Source organism: Gadus morhua, chromosome 3 (assembly GCF_902167405.1).
Source record: "Gadus morhua chromosome 3, gadMor3.0, whole genome shotgun sequence".
In the NCBI taxonomy this organism is placed as follows: domain Eukaryota; kingdom Metazoa; phylum Chordata; class Actinopteri; order Gadiformes; family Gadidae; genus Gadus; species Gadus morhua.
This window is the reverse complement of record NC_044050.1, coordinates 23,777,091-23,794,433: the sequence shown is the minus strand read 5'-3', so window position 1 is coordinate 23,794,433 and position 17,343 is coordinate 23,777,091. Positions and strand designations below refer to the sequence as shown.

At 49.5% G+C, this 17,343-nt stretch overlaps 1 protein-coding gene across 1 annotated transcript in view; it reads right to left on the bottom strand.

Moving 5' to 3' along the window:
- Positions 1-2,561: 2,561 nt before the first annotated feature.
- Positions 2,562-17,343, bottom strand: part of cfap58 (cilia and flagella associated protein 58) — a 67,443-nt gene continuing 52,661 nt past the window's right edge. Inside the window, exon 18 of the mRNA XM_030352602.1 lies at positions 2,562-3,825. Coding sequence (XP_030208462.1) covers positions 3,714-3,825 — 112 coding nt within the window. The 3' untranslated portion in view covers positions 2,562-3,713. The remainder of the gene's footprint in view (positions 3,826-17,343) is intronic.

The following is a 17,343-nucleotide window of genomic DNA, read 5'->3' as shown; positions in this document are numbered from 1 at the left end:
TTGTTGAAGAAAGAGAAGGGCCATTAGCGGAGAGAAAACGCGCCGCTGATGAAAAAGAAACTGTGTTCCATCAAGACGCCCTAGTATTCACCAAAGCATACACAACACGTCTGTTGAACTTAGGAAGAGGAATGTGTGTTCGGTTCTCATTAAAAGGGAATGTAGGTTAATCAAAGTGAAGGGATTATCTGGCCTATTGCCTACAATAAAGCATGCCTCTGACAGTACATGTCAATAACACCATCCATAGACCATCTTACAGATTCTACCTAGGTAGGTCTGGGGCAGGTATGTCGCCTCGCTTTACAGGCCCTCTTGTGATTTCATTATAAAAGAGAGGAGGAAGACGCTAAAGGGCTGCTCACCTTCATGCAACGCAAGGGTGTTACGGATCCCTTTACGTCCTTGCAGACCCTCCATGTGTCCACCGCAAGGTCCAGGCGTGCGCCTCCGAAAATGTTGAACCTTCCGTCAAGGCGACGCAGAAGCAAGGGCTGTGATGGGTCCGTTTACTAAAACCTGACACAGAACCATATCGGTTCAAGACCGCGCCGAAGCGTCTGCGTGGTCATTGCGTTGCGTTAACGTGGAACCATAATCAGCCCCTAACAGTTTGGGCTGGCCAATCAGTAGATGGGAAGGGTGGTAAGCAGCTAGATAGGTGGGTAGGTATATATGTAGATAGGTAGGACGGTCGTAGCCTAAGCTTATAGCTTAGTTAAATGAGTAAAAGCAGGAATTCATCTAGTGTAACACTCAGCCTGTACCGTTAAATACTTGGGAGGAGAACATGACCAATAAAAAAGCAGAATGATTTACACCACAGTCACACTCCTTTGGTCGCAGCGTTTAAAGAAAGTGGTGCAGGGGAGTGTGTAGGCGAAACGAGTACGTGTGTGTGTGTGTTCCTATCTTTGTCTCCTGCCATATCTGTTGGGTTGCAGTGTCACCCACAGCAGAAGCAGTGCAGGGCTGTACTGGGGACCTCTTTGTGCTCAGGGAAATTGGAGGACGTCAGTCGGCTCGCGCTGTCGTTTCATTTTGTCCTCAAAGCCGGGAGAACTGGTAGTTTTGTTTTCTTTCGCTTCTTATATGTTTACACCAATTATGTCGCTGGTAGGCATGGATCCGTAAGCTTATGAGTAGCTTTTAACCAACGACACAAACTCGGCTGGCAGTAGTTAACTGTAAAACGGGTTCCGTGAAGGTTTCAAATCAACACCTTTTATTTGGCCACTGTAGAAACAGGCTTATTGAATAGCTTCATCCAATCGCGCAAAGTTTTTGTTTGTAGAATATCTATCAAATCAGGCTCCGCGCGTTGTTCCCCAGAGGTTCTGCTAGACCCGTTAGAACTCTGCGATTACTGGAATACCAACAGACCACCTTCATTCATTCCTCATTCTGATTCAAGTTCAAAGCTCGTCAGGGCAAGGATTTGTTGGTTTTTGGTATTGATATAATTTAGTTTAGATTGAATCAGAGAGCCCTTTTGCGAATGCACCTCTAAATAAGTGTCTCTGGTATTTGTTCCTATGTCCAACATTATCACCTCCTGCCTAATTTCACGAGCCGGACATGGTTTTAATAATCAAATGTCGACCTACGTAATTGGCTAATTCAACAGGAAACAATGTGTAACTCTGCCTCTTTCTGTTTTCAGTTTCCTGCCAAGGCTCTGTGCCCAACCCCCCCCCCCCTCCCCCCACCATAAGTTCTGCTATAAGGGTCGTACAGCCGGCTCCGATGACCTCTTGACCCAGTTCCAACCCCAAATACCCAATACTACCCCATACCTTCATCCCAGTCCCAACGGGTGGCAGAGGTGACAACTTACCCGTAGTGGTTTCTGGAACAGGATTCAGCCTCCCAGTCGGGCTTATTGCATAACATTACACCCCTCAATGCACTCCTTCACCGGCGGCCATGTTGGAAACCGCGAGGTCCCTCACTGCTGTCTCTCGGTCGGGGGGGGGGGGGGGGGGGGGGGAAGGAACGGTTGAGGGCAATTTCACGAGCAGGCAGGCAATTCCCCTTTGAGCTGACAAGGAGACGGCACTCTCTCAGGAGGAGCAGGAATCACACTTTGTAATGGGGCCATCTTCCTCCTCGATGGCTCTCTGGTGGGAGGACACGGTGGGGGGGGGGGTCATGAGCTGACGATGAGGGGAAAGTGTTATGGAGGGGGGGGGAGGCGATTAGAATACCCCTGTGAGAGAGGTTTTGTCCCTGATTCGGGTGTGTGTTGGTCCCTGCAGTGATGTTTAGCAGTAGCTGTTGAGCCGACTCAGGGTTTGTAAGGACGCCCGTCCTTGTCGGGAAAGAGAGAGTTGAATTGTTTTACCTTTATTGGTGCATAACCGTCGGTTTGAAAACTCCTGATATCCCCGTGAGGTTCAATGTTCTCGTCACATGTAAGTAGCACAGTGTGTGATATATTGTCGACCTAATACGAAAAGATGAATATAAATGTGTATTTGATCGTTTTCTTTGTTTTGTGAATAATCTGCTGAAGATAAAGATTCTTAATGCTGGATATTACTGACATGAAGACATGTTGCTTGCTTTCGAGGCATGATTATATTTGATACAAACTGAAGATCTTTTTATCACAGGGACAACAGCAGTTTGTACCAGGAGGAGAAAATGAAATGAAAATCATTAAATATATCTCATTATTATCACTATGACAGCATGTACACAGTGTATTTGTATAAAATCTTTCAAGCATCAGGTGGATCTTTGCATACTGTACTTCCCAGGTCTAATTACCTCAAGCCTGTAGTTGTAATTAGAGCTTAGTTGTGTAATCTTGCTTATTACAAGCTGCACAATCAAACCGCTCCTGTCAAATGAAGAGAAAAACAACCTTGTCAACATTGACACAAAGGTAGGTGATGTGGCCGTTTCCCAAAACACTGCACCTAACTGCCATTCATCACAACAGACAACAATATCTAGTTGCATTCAATTTCGATAGCAAGGGGGTTGTGTGTGTCTGGGCACTTGTGTGCGCACGCGTGTACGTGTGCATTTGCGCGCGTGTGTGTGTATTTGTGTGTGTGCGTGTGTCTGTTTCTGTGTGATATGGGGGGGGGGGGGGGGAGCAGTCTGGTACTTCAAGATCAGATTTTCCTTTTTTTTCAGAAATGCAATTATTCATGATGGAAGGCTTTTAGGGATGTTCTGATGCAGAGGACTGCAGACCTGGGAGGAATTACGAGCAGGCATCTCCCTCTCTGGCATTATTTTTTTCTTTTTACAATCCTGCTCTATATTTCCGCCTGTCTTTTTTCGCTCTTCCTCTCGCTCGATCCAATAAAAGCTCACTTTCTCCTCACATCTCATTTTTCAGTTTATTATCTCGGTTTCCCCAACGATAAAGGACCCTCCCCCCCCTCCTCCTTTTATTCTGTTTCATCTCATTCACTCTCTTTGCTGCCCCCCCCCCCCCTGCCCCTTGCATGAATACCCCAGCTCTGAGAGGAGTCTCTCAACATCCCTCAACCCTACCAACTTTATTCTCTCCACTTTTTATTAAAACAGCATTCCTGACACACGTTAATGCTTAAGTTAGTGTGTGTGTGTGTGTGTGTGTGACTGTGTATATGTGCACATGTGTGCGTGTTTGTGTGGGTGAGCGTGCGTGTGTGTGTATGACCCTGTATGTGTGCACATGTGTGTGTGTGTGTGTGTGTGTGTCCCTCCCTCCACTATTTATTGGCGGGTGCGCTGAGGCTGAACCCCCCTCCGGTGAAGCGCTGGCGGTGACAGAGGGGGCTCTGGATCATGGGGAAGACGGTCCTGGCCGCGCTCTTCTCCTCTCTGGAACGACACACACACACACACACACACACACACACACACACACACACACACACACACACACACACACACACTCAGAGATGACAAACCAACGTTTTTGAGGGAGTTCACGGTGCGTGTGGGCGGGCGCGCGCGTGTGAGTGTGCGCTTCCGTGCGTGCCTGTCTGTGTGTGAGGGAAAGTCAAAGCGTGGAATGGTTATCGCTGCTTCTGGGGGGGGGGGGGGTTCTCGCTGTTTTTGTGGCTTTCAGAGAGTGAACAGAAGTTTGCGTAAAATATTAATACAGCATTTTACCCGTTCTCGTTTTACAGGCACATCATTTGCGGATGACAGCGCCTCCGGAATGGCGAGGCGGAACGCAGAACAGACGATGGGCCAATGGTATTTGGCAGTCCTGTCCGCTGTGTATAATAATTTAGTTTGAAACATAGTTCTGGTAATTCATTACAATTGATCGCACGCCATACAAGTGTTTATACAATGTGGTGTGTGTGTGTGAGTCTGTTTGATTGTCTGTGTGGATGTGTGTGTGTGTGTGGGGGGGGGGGGGGGGGGGCATATTTGTGTGTGTGTTTGTGTGTGTGTTTGTGTGATTATATTTGTGCATGTCTTTGTCTCTGTTTGTGTGTGTGTACGTACGTGTGCGTGTTTTCTGTCTGTGTGTGTTTATTTGTCTGACCGGGCGAGCGTGTGTGTGTGCGTGCGCGTTTGTAGTCCATTAGATCAGGGTAATTGTTTACTCCTTTGGGGTTGTTGTGGCTCACATTTTGCGCGAGACAGGTTCACACATTTAATTAGCGCAATAAAAACCTGCTAATATAATTGACATGGATTATGTTTTTCGATTAGCGAACACATTTTTATTGCCTCCCTCCAATTAGGTAAATGATAGACACCATGTGACACTCTGGCTGGGCTTGTGCAGTGTTTAGCCCCGGCAGAAAACAGTAGGAAAAGGGGGAGAAACCCTGGAGACCGGATCAGCGGAGGGGATCTGCTCAGCGGAGGGGAGGCACAAGTTGTGGTGCTTTAAAAAGTGACTATAAAACCACGGCTCATAAATCATCGTGTCGGGCCGCAGATGTTTCGCTATGTGCCAGATAAAGAGCCCCTGCGTCCCCACTGCAGAGAGAGGGAGGGAGGCGGAGAGGGAGGGAGTGAGGGAGAGGGAGAGAGAGAGAGAGAGAGACGGCGAGAGAGACGGTGTGAGAGAGAGACGGTGAGAGAGAGGAGGGAGAAAGAGGAGGAGAGAGAGGAGGGACATCGGTGAGAGCGAGGTGAGCGAGAGGTGAGAGAAAGAGAGAGAGAGAGAAGGAAGAGAGTGGGAAAATGAAAGAGAGAGGGAGAGAAAGGGAGGGAGAGGGAAAGTGAAAGAAGGAGGGGGAGAGAGAGAGCGAGGTGAGCAAGAGGTGAGAGAGACAGAGAGAGGGAGAGAGACAGTGGGAGCGAGTGCGAAAGAGAGGGAGAGAGCGAGAGAGGGAGGGCTGATAATGTCTGTTTACCGAGCATTGATGTAAACCCACAAATGTACTCGACCCTCCGCGGTGATAAAACGCCCCGTCGGACGGCTATCCATCAGGCCGGGGCTCGGAGGGCGACGGCAGGGAGGGGACGGCGTTGTTTGGGGGGGTGGGGACGGCGGGGCTGGTGGTGGTGGGGTTGTGGTGTTGGTGGTGTGAGGAGTCGCCCTCCTGCTATGAAGTGAGTGGCGGCGCTGACACCTGACAGGGGTGGCGGCCCGCCCTGTCATCCGGGTGGCGGCGGCGGCGGCGGCGGCTCGTTGCGCGGCGCTGAGTGACTGGCTAGCGGACTGGATAAGTGACTCAGTGTTGGCTTGTTGACAAGCCCTGGTGATTGACAGCCGGTCTGGCGGAGGTGAGGGGGGGGGGGGGGGGGGGGGGGGACGACAACGACGACAACAGTGAGCGAGCTGCTGGGTCGCCGCGAGGGAAGACGCACTGCGTTTGGCAGAGGTGGCATAGGGAGAACCCCGAACCGCAAACACCGGTTGAGCTACCCTCCTCCTCCACCGTCAGCCCAACCCCACTGGGCGCTTTGATGGGTATTCTGATGGAGCATTAAGGGCAGAGGAAGGGGAGAGAGAGAGACAGTGGAAGAGCGAGGGAGGGCGAGACAGAAAAGGGAGGGTGAGAGAGAGAGACAGAGAAAGGGAGGGAGAGATAGAGTGAGAGAGATGGAAGAAGGAAGAGAGAGAGAGATGTAAGAAGGAAGAGAGAGAGAGAGAGAGATAGATGGAAGAAGGAAGAGAGAGAGAGAGAGAGAGAGAGAGAGAGAGAGAGAGAGAGAGAGAGAGAGAGAGAGAGAGAGAGAGAGAGAGAGAGAGAGAGAGAGAGAGAGAGACCACAAGAACAATGGCACAGGTTAGTGGTGCTCCACTGCCAAGTCGAAGTGCTCCTGTTGCACAGAGGAAGTCTGTGCCAAACCTTGTTAAACACAGAGCATCTATCTAATCCTATCAGGTAAGGGGAGGAAGCTCGGTGCTCTCTCTCCCTCTCGCTAGAACCCTCTTCCTATCTTTAAATATATATATACATAGCTATTTGCTTCTGCCAGAACTTTGAGCTCCACTAAAGGCCCCCTCTGCCGTCTTTTATCTAAATATACGCTCTGACTCATGCAATCGTGGCGACTTACATTCAACCCGTACACCGGCAGCAATAGCATCTCGCCTATAGCTGCTATGCCTTCTAAAAGAATCCTCCTAGGGGTACAGGGGCCGACGAAATGCTACCATTTCTTTTTCTTTGTGCCTTTGTGCCTAAAGAAAAATAAACGTTGCGGCATCAGAGTTGTGTCAATGCCGCTGTATCTGGTGTTGTTTGCGGCCCTTACTGTAAAGCACTCTGGCTGAGAGGTTGAGGGATTACGGAGCTGATCTACTGCACGCCGCGCCGGCCAGTCTTTATGTGACAAATGCGTCTCGTAATTGTAATTGGGGCCACAGCTCGCTCGCAAACGACGTCGCTTTGTTTGGCGGTATTTCCCGAGCGCAAAAAAAGGAAGAATCCCAGTGGGATTACTAGGGGAGAGTTGTTTTTGTGTTTATTTAGGTACACTGATAAAGTGTGTTTACATGCTTTTGTGTACGTGCGTGTAAGTGTTTGTGTGTACGTGCGTGTAAGTGTTTGTGTGTACGTGTGTGTGTGTACGTGTGTGTGTGTGTGTGTACGTGTGTGTGTACGTGTGTGTGTGTGTGTGTGTGTGTGTGTGTGTGTGTGTGTGTGTGTGTGTGTGTGTGTGTGTGTGTGTGTGTGTGTGTGTGTGTGTGTGTGTGTGTGTTAGGGATGGGCAAAATGATTATTTTCCGGGAACTAGTTCTTTCAGTTCAGTTCACTACAACGATTCGTTTGTTTGATTCGTTCGTTTTGATTCGTTCGTTACGTCAGATTGGAATCGGTCGCGACCGACTCATCCCTAGTGTGTGTGTGTGCGTGCGTGCGTGCGTGCGTGCATGAATCTGACCATTTAACGCGAGTGCTTCCCACTGTGTTCTATCTCTGGGCCTTCTCCCCCCAACCCCCCTTGCTGGGCCCGTTTTAATAGGCTCCAAGTGCAATAACCACACTCATCCCATGCATATACATCCCGCTACGCTGCGTCTCCACGTCCCGGATTGGGGCGGCACCATCAGCATTTCGCCCCCGCGGTCCCGCCCCCCTTCCGGCCGCCTCCGTCATTCCCGGGGATTAGTGAGTGAGATGTCGGACGTAGATCAGCATCGCGGGAGGCCCCTGCATCGACCCCCCCCCCCCCCCCGCGCCTCGTCCATCACCCGTGTGACGGATGGGGCTCCGCCTCCACCCCCTTCCTCACATCCGATGTGTTGATTTGTACCGTGTTCATCACTTCCCCCCCCCCCCCACAGAGACAAGCACTAGAGCCAAACCTCCGGGAAGGCAGGGTGATGGAAAGAGCTGAGGCAGCGCTTGGTCGATCTGTTAAGACGGTGGACGTTGGGAAATATCAAGCGGGCTGGGCTTTTGTGGCCCGTTCAGACACTGGTTGGACTTGAAGCCACTGGGCTGGACACTGGCGCCAATTGACGAGCTGGCTGTCGGGGCGCGGTCGACACCGCCGTCGGTGTGTGAACGTGCGCATGAATGGGTGAATGTTGGGCAATATTGTAAAGCGCTTTTAGTGGCCACTTAGAAAAGCGTTACAGTCCATTTTACCATTTTACCTGCGAGTTTGGTCAGACCTCTGCAATTTTTTATATGATTAGACTTATTTCGTAACTTAATTAAGGCACAATGAACCACATTAGCAGCAACTTTGTGGTCTGGAAAGTCTGAGCATTTGTTCTTCTGAGCCACGCGGGACCAGAGTTCAAAAGAGGTCAGAACCTTAGGTCCAGGCTGGGACTATCCAGGGTCAAGGTCACGATCTGGGCCAAGGAAGGGGGTGGTGGTGGGGGCTCAAAAGGACAAGGGCACCACCTTTTACCCCCAGTTGCATCCAAATGGTTTAAAAAATTGTCGGGAGGTGGAGACCATACACGAAGGCACTTATCCACAGCTCAAAATACACACACACACACACACACACACACACAAATTCTGAAAAAAAACAACAATAAATGCTCCGTAATAGCAGTCTTGAAAGAGTAATTACTGAGAGTGGATGAGTTCTTGCTCTGAGAGCCATCCCCGGAGGTACAGAAGACATCACCATCACCTCCCCGTCACACAGATACAAACACACACACACGCACACACACACAAACCCCATACAGAACCCCATACAGAACCCAGAGGCATGGGAAGGCTGACAGAGTCCCATAACACATTTCATTTTTTTAACCAGGGAACGAGACTCTATCTATCCGCTCCGTAATCCCCGCTGTACAATGATGATCCCTATGGGTGGTATTGTGTCTCTCTCCTCTGCGTAAAGCTCCTTATTCAAGGACACGCCACCCTGTGGAAGGATCAGCGGATCATCTTAATGCCTTCTCCAGGACGAGCAAGGTTACATTAGAAGCGGGTTAAAGCCCCAGGATGTACGGGGGTCTTCTGGGGAGACAGGCCGGAAGAGCAGCACCCCCTCCCCCCCCCCCCCATGTGGGAGGCTATAGAGCCGGAACAGCCTCCCCATGATGGAGGCTATAGAGCCAGAACCCCCTCCGAAGGTGAGCAGAAAACACAGGTGAAGAAAGAGGGATGTAAAAATATGCATTTATATGTTGAACAGGGTCCCTTAGGACACACTTGCGCTCTCTTTTCCCTCAGTGGGAGTCTCTCTCTCTCCTGGGCTAATGTCCCTATCTCCAGCCCCTCATGTTGGGTCTGACAGCACCGGGTTTACACTGGGTTCAACGCCTTTTCAAAGGGCGTTTAACATGGGCTGGATCGTTTGAGTTATTCATAAGAAACCAATAAAACTAAAGTTTGGAGTATCTTAAATGCATCCGTAGGGCTGTGGCAATATTGTATGTGTGCATCTGTGTGCGTTGGTTTGTGTGTATTTGTCTTTGTGTGCTCTATGAATCCAAGCCTATGCGCAGACAGCTCAATATGTCTTTGTGTGTGTGTGTGTGTGTGTGTGTGTGTGTGTGTGTGTGTGTGTGTGTGTGTGTGAAAGAGAAATCGTGAGAGAGTTTGTAAACATGTATATGTGTGCCTTTGTGACTTTATGTGTGTGTGCCTGTAGCTTAGAGTGTCCATGCATATGTGTGTGTGTGTGTGTGTGTGTGTGTGTGTGTGTGTGTGTGTGTGTGTGTGTGTGTGTGTGTGTGTGTGTGTGTGTGTGTGTGTGTGTGTGTGTGTCTGTGTGTGTGGGTACGTCTGTATGTGTGTGAGAGAGTAAGCATGAGAGAGAATTTGTGAGCATGTGTCTGTGTGCGTTCATACCTTAATGTGTGTGCGCCTGCAGCTCAGTGTGTCCATGTGTGTATGTGTGTGTGCTCGCTAACGCACACACCCCACGCACCCGTGATTATGACTCCATGTGTGTGTGTGCCTGTAGCGCAGCGCGTCCAGCCATGTGTGCGTGCGCGTCGGCGACCGTGCGTAAAGAGCAGAGACAGATTGTACGTCTTTGTTAGCGCGCGAGTGCCGGTGTGGGAGCGTCCCGGCCCAGGGAGAGACGGATGAGTGTGGGCGCCCAACACAACGCCGGCACCTTCTCCGAATAAATTCGGCCACGCCGGATCATATCTTCCGCCTGATAAACATGAGGAGGCACGACTCCCCGGCGCACGCACACACACACGCACACACACGCACCCGCACACCGCCTCAAAACATTCGCGCCTGCAGAAAGTGCAAGATGCAATAACCTGTAGCCTCATTTGCATGGGATTTATTGCACAAGTGTCAGCCCCTGGCCCTATCTGCGCTCACTGCGCGGTAAGGTGTCAAAGAAGACAAATATTTGCAGGCACGTCTACGGACGGACGGACGGACGTGCAGAACAGCCAAGCGCACCTAGGCCCCGCCGTGAGACTGATATGGTGCCGTGCTGCGGGGAATCGATGCAGCTTCAAAGCGAGAATACGCAGTTCGACTGAACTTTTGAATTATGGAGGCGAATAAAGGTTAGAATTCAGGGTTCGTTTTTCAACAAACGGTCCCGGCGTGAAATACAGTCGTATCGTATCCCAGATGAATCAAAGTGCAAAAAAAAAAAAAAAAGGGATTTCATGCGGCCACGTAATTTATTCTACATTCATGGACACATCAATGAGATATGTGGAGATGTGTCCCATGGGGGAGGGGGTACCTCAGAATCGGAGGATGGGAGTATAACTAAGGTCTTGACAACCTTAATGGCCATCGATTTTCAGTAGGTGATTACTGAGAATGGGGACAGACGCTGACCTTTAAAGCGGAGTAGTTAATGCAAAGCGGGAGAGAGGAAAGATGTAGACGGTCCGTATGAAAGGCGATCCACTGGTAACCCCCCCGTCATCAATAGATAGGGATCTGAACAAACGGGGGCTCAACGCTTACAGAGAAGTGCCAGGAAAATGCCATTATTAAATGCACTGTTGCTATGGTGACATATGCCATTCTTTTCAAACGAGATTATCTGCTGGCATTCAGGTGATTATGTGTTCATGTGGTGACGAAGACTATATCAAGGAATTTCGGATGATGTGAACCTTATGGCTGATTGTGTTATGGTCGGCTTTGGACACCTTCAAGAGAGAGAGGGCAAGCTACCCTAATTGTTTTCGGTCAATCCGTCCAAAAACAATTCAAGTCCCGTTTATTGGTATGCTGTCACACTTCCAGCCTCAAAGGGCATCACATGCCAATATTTGATTTTATTCTCTATTCTTCTGATTTTATTCTAACCACGCCTTTCAAAGCAAAAGCCCCCAAGAGAAGAGGAGGAATGGAGTAGGTGGCAGACAAGACACGGCAGAGAAAAACACGAAAGTAAAAGCTTAAAACAGTAAAATCTCATTAAACGTTACATCTAAACAGAAGCCAAGTAATTTAAAACGCCGCTAAATCCATAGCGTATTCACTGCCCTGCTGCCGGAGTCATAGGTTGGATTGTTGGAGATCCTATCGAGGGATAAGGCTTTTGATCTGCCGGATTCTCCCCGGAGACTCAGCTGTTGAAATCTCTCCCGGGTCGATGGCTGAATTCATCACAGCTCGCATCATAAACTCCTGGCCTGACCCATGCTCGCATTAAAATGCTGCTGCCGTGTCCATCGTATTCCACCATCCCCGCAGGGTGCGTGGTGTAATGTCCCGTGTACATAGGGGACATCCCATCTTTATGGGCCGCATTAAGGGTAAAATAAGAGGCAGGCGGTACGGTTCTTAGGGGGTCTGAGTGCTCTCTGAACACCAGCGACCAGGGGTTTGCTCTGGGGCGTTTGGTCAAACAGCTGCCTCCAAGGGATGCTATTCAACTTCAGCTGAAGATCCTGGAGCTGGCCCCCATGGCACACACACACACACACACACACACACACACACACACACACACACACACACACACACACACACACACACACACACACACACACACACACACACACACACACACACACACACACACACGCGTGCGCTCGCCAAACACATGTACACACACACCAACACACACACACATGTCCACACGCACAAAACATACACACACTGGCCGGTCTTGTAAGGAAAGTCAGATTGCGAAATGAGTAAGCCAATTTTGTGAGTCAGTTTCACATTTGGACTTGGAATTTAGTTTAACTTTAATTTACAATAATACACAGTATATACTCTTACATTTTTTGTGTCGTTAAAATCACACTACATTCTTCAACTGAACCATTCTACATCAGTGCTGCAGGCGTGCTATAACTACAAGTCTGACCTTAAGAGAACAAGCTGTGATATGGCCATGAAGTTGATGAATGTTTTAGCGTGGTGAGAGACATTTGTGGAGAGGCTCTTAGACCTATATTAAAGAGGGAACCAACAGGGCTATTTATAACATAGCTTGCTCTGGATTTCTTATTGGATTTTCTTAATGCTTGCAAAGGAGGGTTATCAAACCCTGTGTAAGAAACATCGTATTAACACCAAGTCAAAGGAATGCCATGGAGAATTATGGACAAAATGATTGGGCGTCTTAAGAAGGCTTCAATTTAAAGAAATTGTTAAACTATACAATACTTGGTTGATTTGTTTTATGTCAATCATCAATCATTTAAAATGTAATAGAGCCATTGTTACAGTAACCAGTGACACAAACACATTCCGCAGAGCTATAATTTGATTGACGAGTTGTTAATTTGATCCGTTAATATCTAGACAAAATGGCCCATTAGCAATGGCCAAGCGACTGTATGCAACACATGCATAATTGTTTGTACAGGCAAGCACACACACACACACACACACACACACACACACACACACACGCACACACACACACACACACACACACACACACACACACACACACACCACACACATAGAGTCACACCAGGTCTACCGCATCCAATGCTTAATCAGCCCCTTGATCTCTGACGATGGGTAAGAGAGAAGACAGGAAGGCAGGCTAATGGGGGAAGTGATGGGGGGGTAGAGGGGGGATACAGAGGGTAGAGGAGAAGTGTTTCAAGGAGAAGGTGCTGGGTAGAGCTCTTAATCAGTTAAAACACCTGGTATGGAGCAAGGAAACCGGAGAGAGCGAGCGAGATAGAACAGACGTCTTAAAAAACAGATTTGATTTAAGTTACAATGCAATGCATTTTGGGTAAAAACTCATCAGAAGAGACAAGTCTACGTTTTTTAAGGCCGCATCAAAACACCATTACGCTCAGAAGTTAAACGCAGAGAGCATTTATTGAGGACAAAACCGAGTTCGACTTGCCTCTGAAAGCGAGCCGTACACAACGACGACAGCGCCTACATCAAGCGCAAAGGCAAACGCCGAAACTTTAAAAACTATATATGAAAAACACGGTAATAAACTCTGCCTCCGCTGTCACTTGAGCTCTCGCAGGCCCCCCGACGGTTTTCTACGTGCCTCTCTCAAAGCGGTGCGATTTGGCATAAATATACTCGCTCCACGCTAATTCAGTTAAGAATCACTCGGAACGAGGCGGCACTAATGGGATGGGATTGGAAGGCTGCGGGCAGAGCACAAAGACTTCAGTGTAATATAACACGGGCGGCGGTGGCGGCGGGCGTGCCACTCTCAGTCGGTTCCATGTTGGTTTTCTACATCAACACACTCAGAGAGTCTCCCCCCCCCCCCCCCCCCCCCCCCCCCCCCCCCCCGCTCCCCACCCTCTGCTCTCGCTTGCACTTTGCTCTTTGATCCGATCCCAGTCAGTTGGCAGCCGGGCGAGGGAAGCTGATCTATATTTCACAAACTCTTTTTTTTTTCCTGTCCTCGGAGCCCGTCAACCGAGTCGCCCACTACCATCCAGCCCGCCCCCCAAAAGATGTCCTTGATGTGTTAAGATTCCTTTGGAGAAAAAAAAAAAAAAACACACTGTGTGTCTGCGCTTTGGTGCATGTTGTTTGTATGCGGATCAGTTGGGCGAGGAGACGTGAATGTGTGTGTGTGTGTGTGTGTGATTGTGTGCGTGCATGCAGAGGCATTGTCTTACTCACACACACACAGACACACACACAGACACACACACACACACACATTTCCCTCTCTGTGTGAGTTTTTGTGTGTGTGTGCGTGTGTGCGTGTGAGACAGAAGTGTTGCGCACGCACAAACACTCCCACACACACACACACACACACACACACAGGCTCTATCTGTGTGTGCGTGTGTGTGGGTGTGAGACAGAGGCTCTGTCTGAGGTGCTGTTATGTTCACAGCGAGTCTTGCCGCTGCGCTCCAGAGCGGTGTGGGAGTCAGCGGAGGTGAACAGGAAGGCAGGAACAACAAGACAAATGCCTTTTTCATATTTTCCTCCAGTAGAGTGGGGGGTGGGGGCTATGCTTCATTGGTTAAATCCCCGCACCGGGGGGAGGGCGGAGAGCCGCGTGGCGCGGGGGGGGGGGGAACAAACAAACACAATGAAAGACAAAAAAACAGAGACAAAACAAAAGACAAAGCGAGAGTCGAGGTAGCGAGGTAAAAGACCCAGTTCCCCCCGCGCGCGCGGGGCCAAGGCTGTCTGACGGGAGCGCTCTCAGACGAGAGACAATACCGAGAAAAACACTATAATCACAATGCTAAATTTGGCATTCAAACCGTTTGTTTAAATCAACACCGAGGCGTGAACGCGGATGAGGAGCGGGTGGCCGTGCGTGGGTTCAGCGGGTTGTGAATCATCTGCGGCCCGGGTTCCCCAGGAGAGCAGACGGGGCCGGGGCGCAGTGTGTGAGCTGGGGTGTGTTTTGAGTCATGCAGTGGGCAGTAGACAGCGGGGACTCCACCGAGGCCACGCAGGGCGAACCGCCGGACATAAGCCCTGCTGGATCTGGTGCATCAGACCTCGCTGGCACAGTAATGGAGACAGCTCTCTGCTCTGTCTGTGTGTGTGTGTGTGTGTCTGTGTGTGTGTGTGTGTGTGTGTGTGTTTGTGTTTGTGCATTGGTGTGTGTGTGTGTGTGTGTGTCCCTGTTTGCCCCGGTGTGTGTGTGTGTGTGTGTGTGTGTGTGTGTGTGTGTGTGTGTGTGTGCGCTCCTGTGTGTGTGTATGTGTTTGTGTGTGTGTGTAGTGTACCCATGCGTGTGTGTGTGTGCGCATTATTGTGTGTGTTTGTGTGCGTGTGTGTGTGTGCCCCTGTTTGCCCCCTGTGTGTATGTGTGTTTGTGTGCCCATGCGTGTGTGTGTGTGTGTGTGTGTGTGTGTGTGTGTGTGTGTGTGAGTATGCGTGTGTGTGTGTGTGTGTGTGTGTGTGTGAGTATGCGTGTGTGTGTGTGTGTGTGTGTGTGTGTGTGTGTGTGTGTGTGTGTGTGTGTGTGGGGGTGTGTGGGGTGTGTGTGTGTGTGTGTGTGTGTGTGTGTGTGTGGGTGTGTGTGTGTGTGTGCGCAGAGCTCAAGGAGGAAGCTCTTTAAAATGAAAGCGGCTCCTTTTTGGGATTCCATTAATTCAAGGTGACAGTTTGGCTCTCTTTGGTCCTAGCAGTGCGTAAGAGTAGTCGACCTCAGTGTTTTCCATTGCAGTATTCGCTTTTTAATTTGAGTGTCCTTTTTTTTCCCAGGTGATCTAGATAAGGAAGAGGCGGAGAGGAAGAAACAGCTGACTCTTTACATCCATTTGGTTAAACTGGTGCCGGCGGTCAGGCCATAATTACACACCTAAAGGCCTGCATTATTTATGCAGCCTTTATAGAATTCATTAAAAGTCATTAGGCCTTCTCTAAAACCTGCCATTACCAATTGACGTTACTGTAATTGCTGCTTTAAGACCTCAAAGATTTTCTGCTGGGTGATTAAGGACACCCCATCCCCCCTGCCCTTTTGCAAGACTTTTGAGTCTGCAACTAGCCTTCGCTCAATCAAGGGACCATAAAACCCACGAGCCAAGCAGTGGAACGGTGGGCCGAGACCCGGCTGGACCCGTCCACCCCTAACCTCGATCCAGGGAGTTCTCATCCCACGAGGGAACGCGTCTAATTGGGCGCTTCCCATTATGCGTTATCGGCGAGAGGAAGGGACTTCTGAGCCTGCTTGGAGAGGGAGTGGTCTCTATTTCGGTTACATTGGTTTAGCGACAAAGTGCAAACGAGAGGGAGGGACTTCCATCAGAGGGAGGGGCTTCCATCAGAGGGAGGGGCTTCCGTCAGAGGGAGGGGCTTCCATCAGAGGGAGGGGCTTCCGTCAGAGCGATGTACGCTTCGTAACATGTTTGGAAATCGATTTGTCAAATTCTTTTTTCGTAGAACGATTAATTTTCCTCGTCCTTGAAGTTGTTCTTATCTTTGTTCTTATCTTTTCCTTTCCATCCGTCTCGCTCAGAAGACCCTTAATAGCACACAGAGCTGAAATAGCGCTAAGGCAGACTGGGATAACACTGTGAGTCATGATGAGCCTCTCTCACTCCGGTCTACCCTTGATCAAGGCTAGACCTCAGCCGCCCTCTCCGGACACCCTCAGGGTCCGGGTTACGCAACCGTAGCCCGACCACGTCCACTACAAACCCCAGTTTGCTCATGTGTACTGCACCGTGCAGGCTTTGGGTTCCTGTTGATACTGCGATGCCGTCGGTGTGTCTCCGACGGCTCCGTCCACATGAAGAGATGGGCTGCAATTTGCTACTGGGATAGCGGCAATTGTGTGCTCGAATGGTCGTTCAGTACCCAGGAAAGACAAAAGGCTAATCACTTCTGCGCTTCTCTTTTAGTATTGTTCCAACTACTGCATTTACTGAGGTTGTTTTAGAACAGAGTAACTTCAAATTAGCCTTGTGAGATTATCCAGATATTTAAGTTTGCATTTTGCAAGGTATATCAGTCTGGCCATTTTCTGGCCCGGCAATTGATTTACAAATATGGGGCAGCCCTATGTGGTTCAAAAAAAACTATTTTCTGTTCTAGCTTTGAACATGCTCGAGGCCGGACTTATCTGTAGAGAGAAAAATAATGAAATCCCACCAAATCTGGTCCGTCTATCAACAGTATGTTCAGATAGGGTTAGGGTTGGTGTTGTATCTTGAAATGTACTTCATATTGGTTTCTGTTTAATCTCGGCTACATTTCATTACATGGCTGTTTAAATATGTCCAAAATACAAGTACACCTTTGTTTTAGAAGCCTCTAAAGTCCCAAACACGGTGCAAGATCCAGATCGTCTTTTCCCTCCACCCTGTATGTCCAACCATGTTGCCATCGAAACACTGAGGCCTTCACCAATGCTTTGCCTGGCAACTCTCTCTCCCTCCTCTTGTATAATTGTGCAATTTATTTAAGACCGGGCGTCGCTTGAGTGAGAGGGCAAGAATCAATACCCACACAATTAGCACGGCCCCGTCAGACAGAGTAGCTGCCACCACCTGCCTTGTTTAGCATTCAGAGCGCTGGGATCATGGCCGATCTCCATTTTGTTCCCAGCCAGCTTGTTTTGGGGCTGGTTATACGTGTC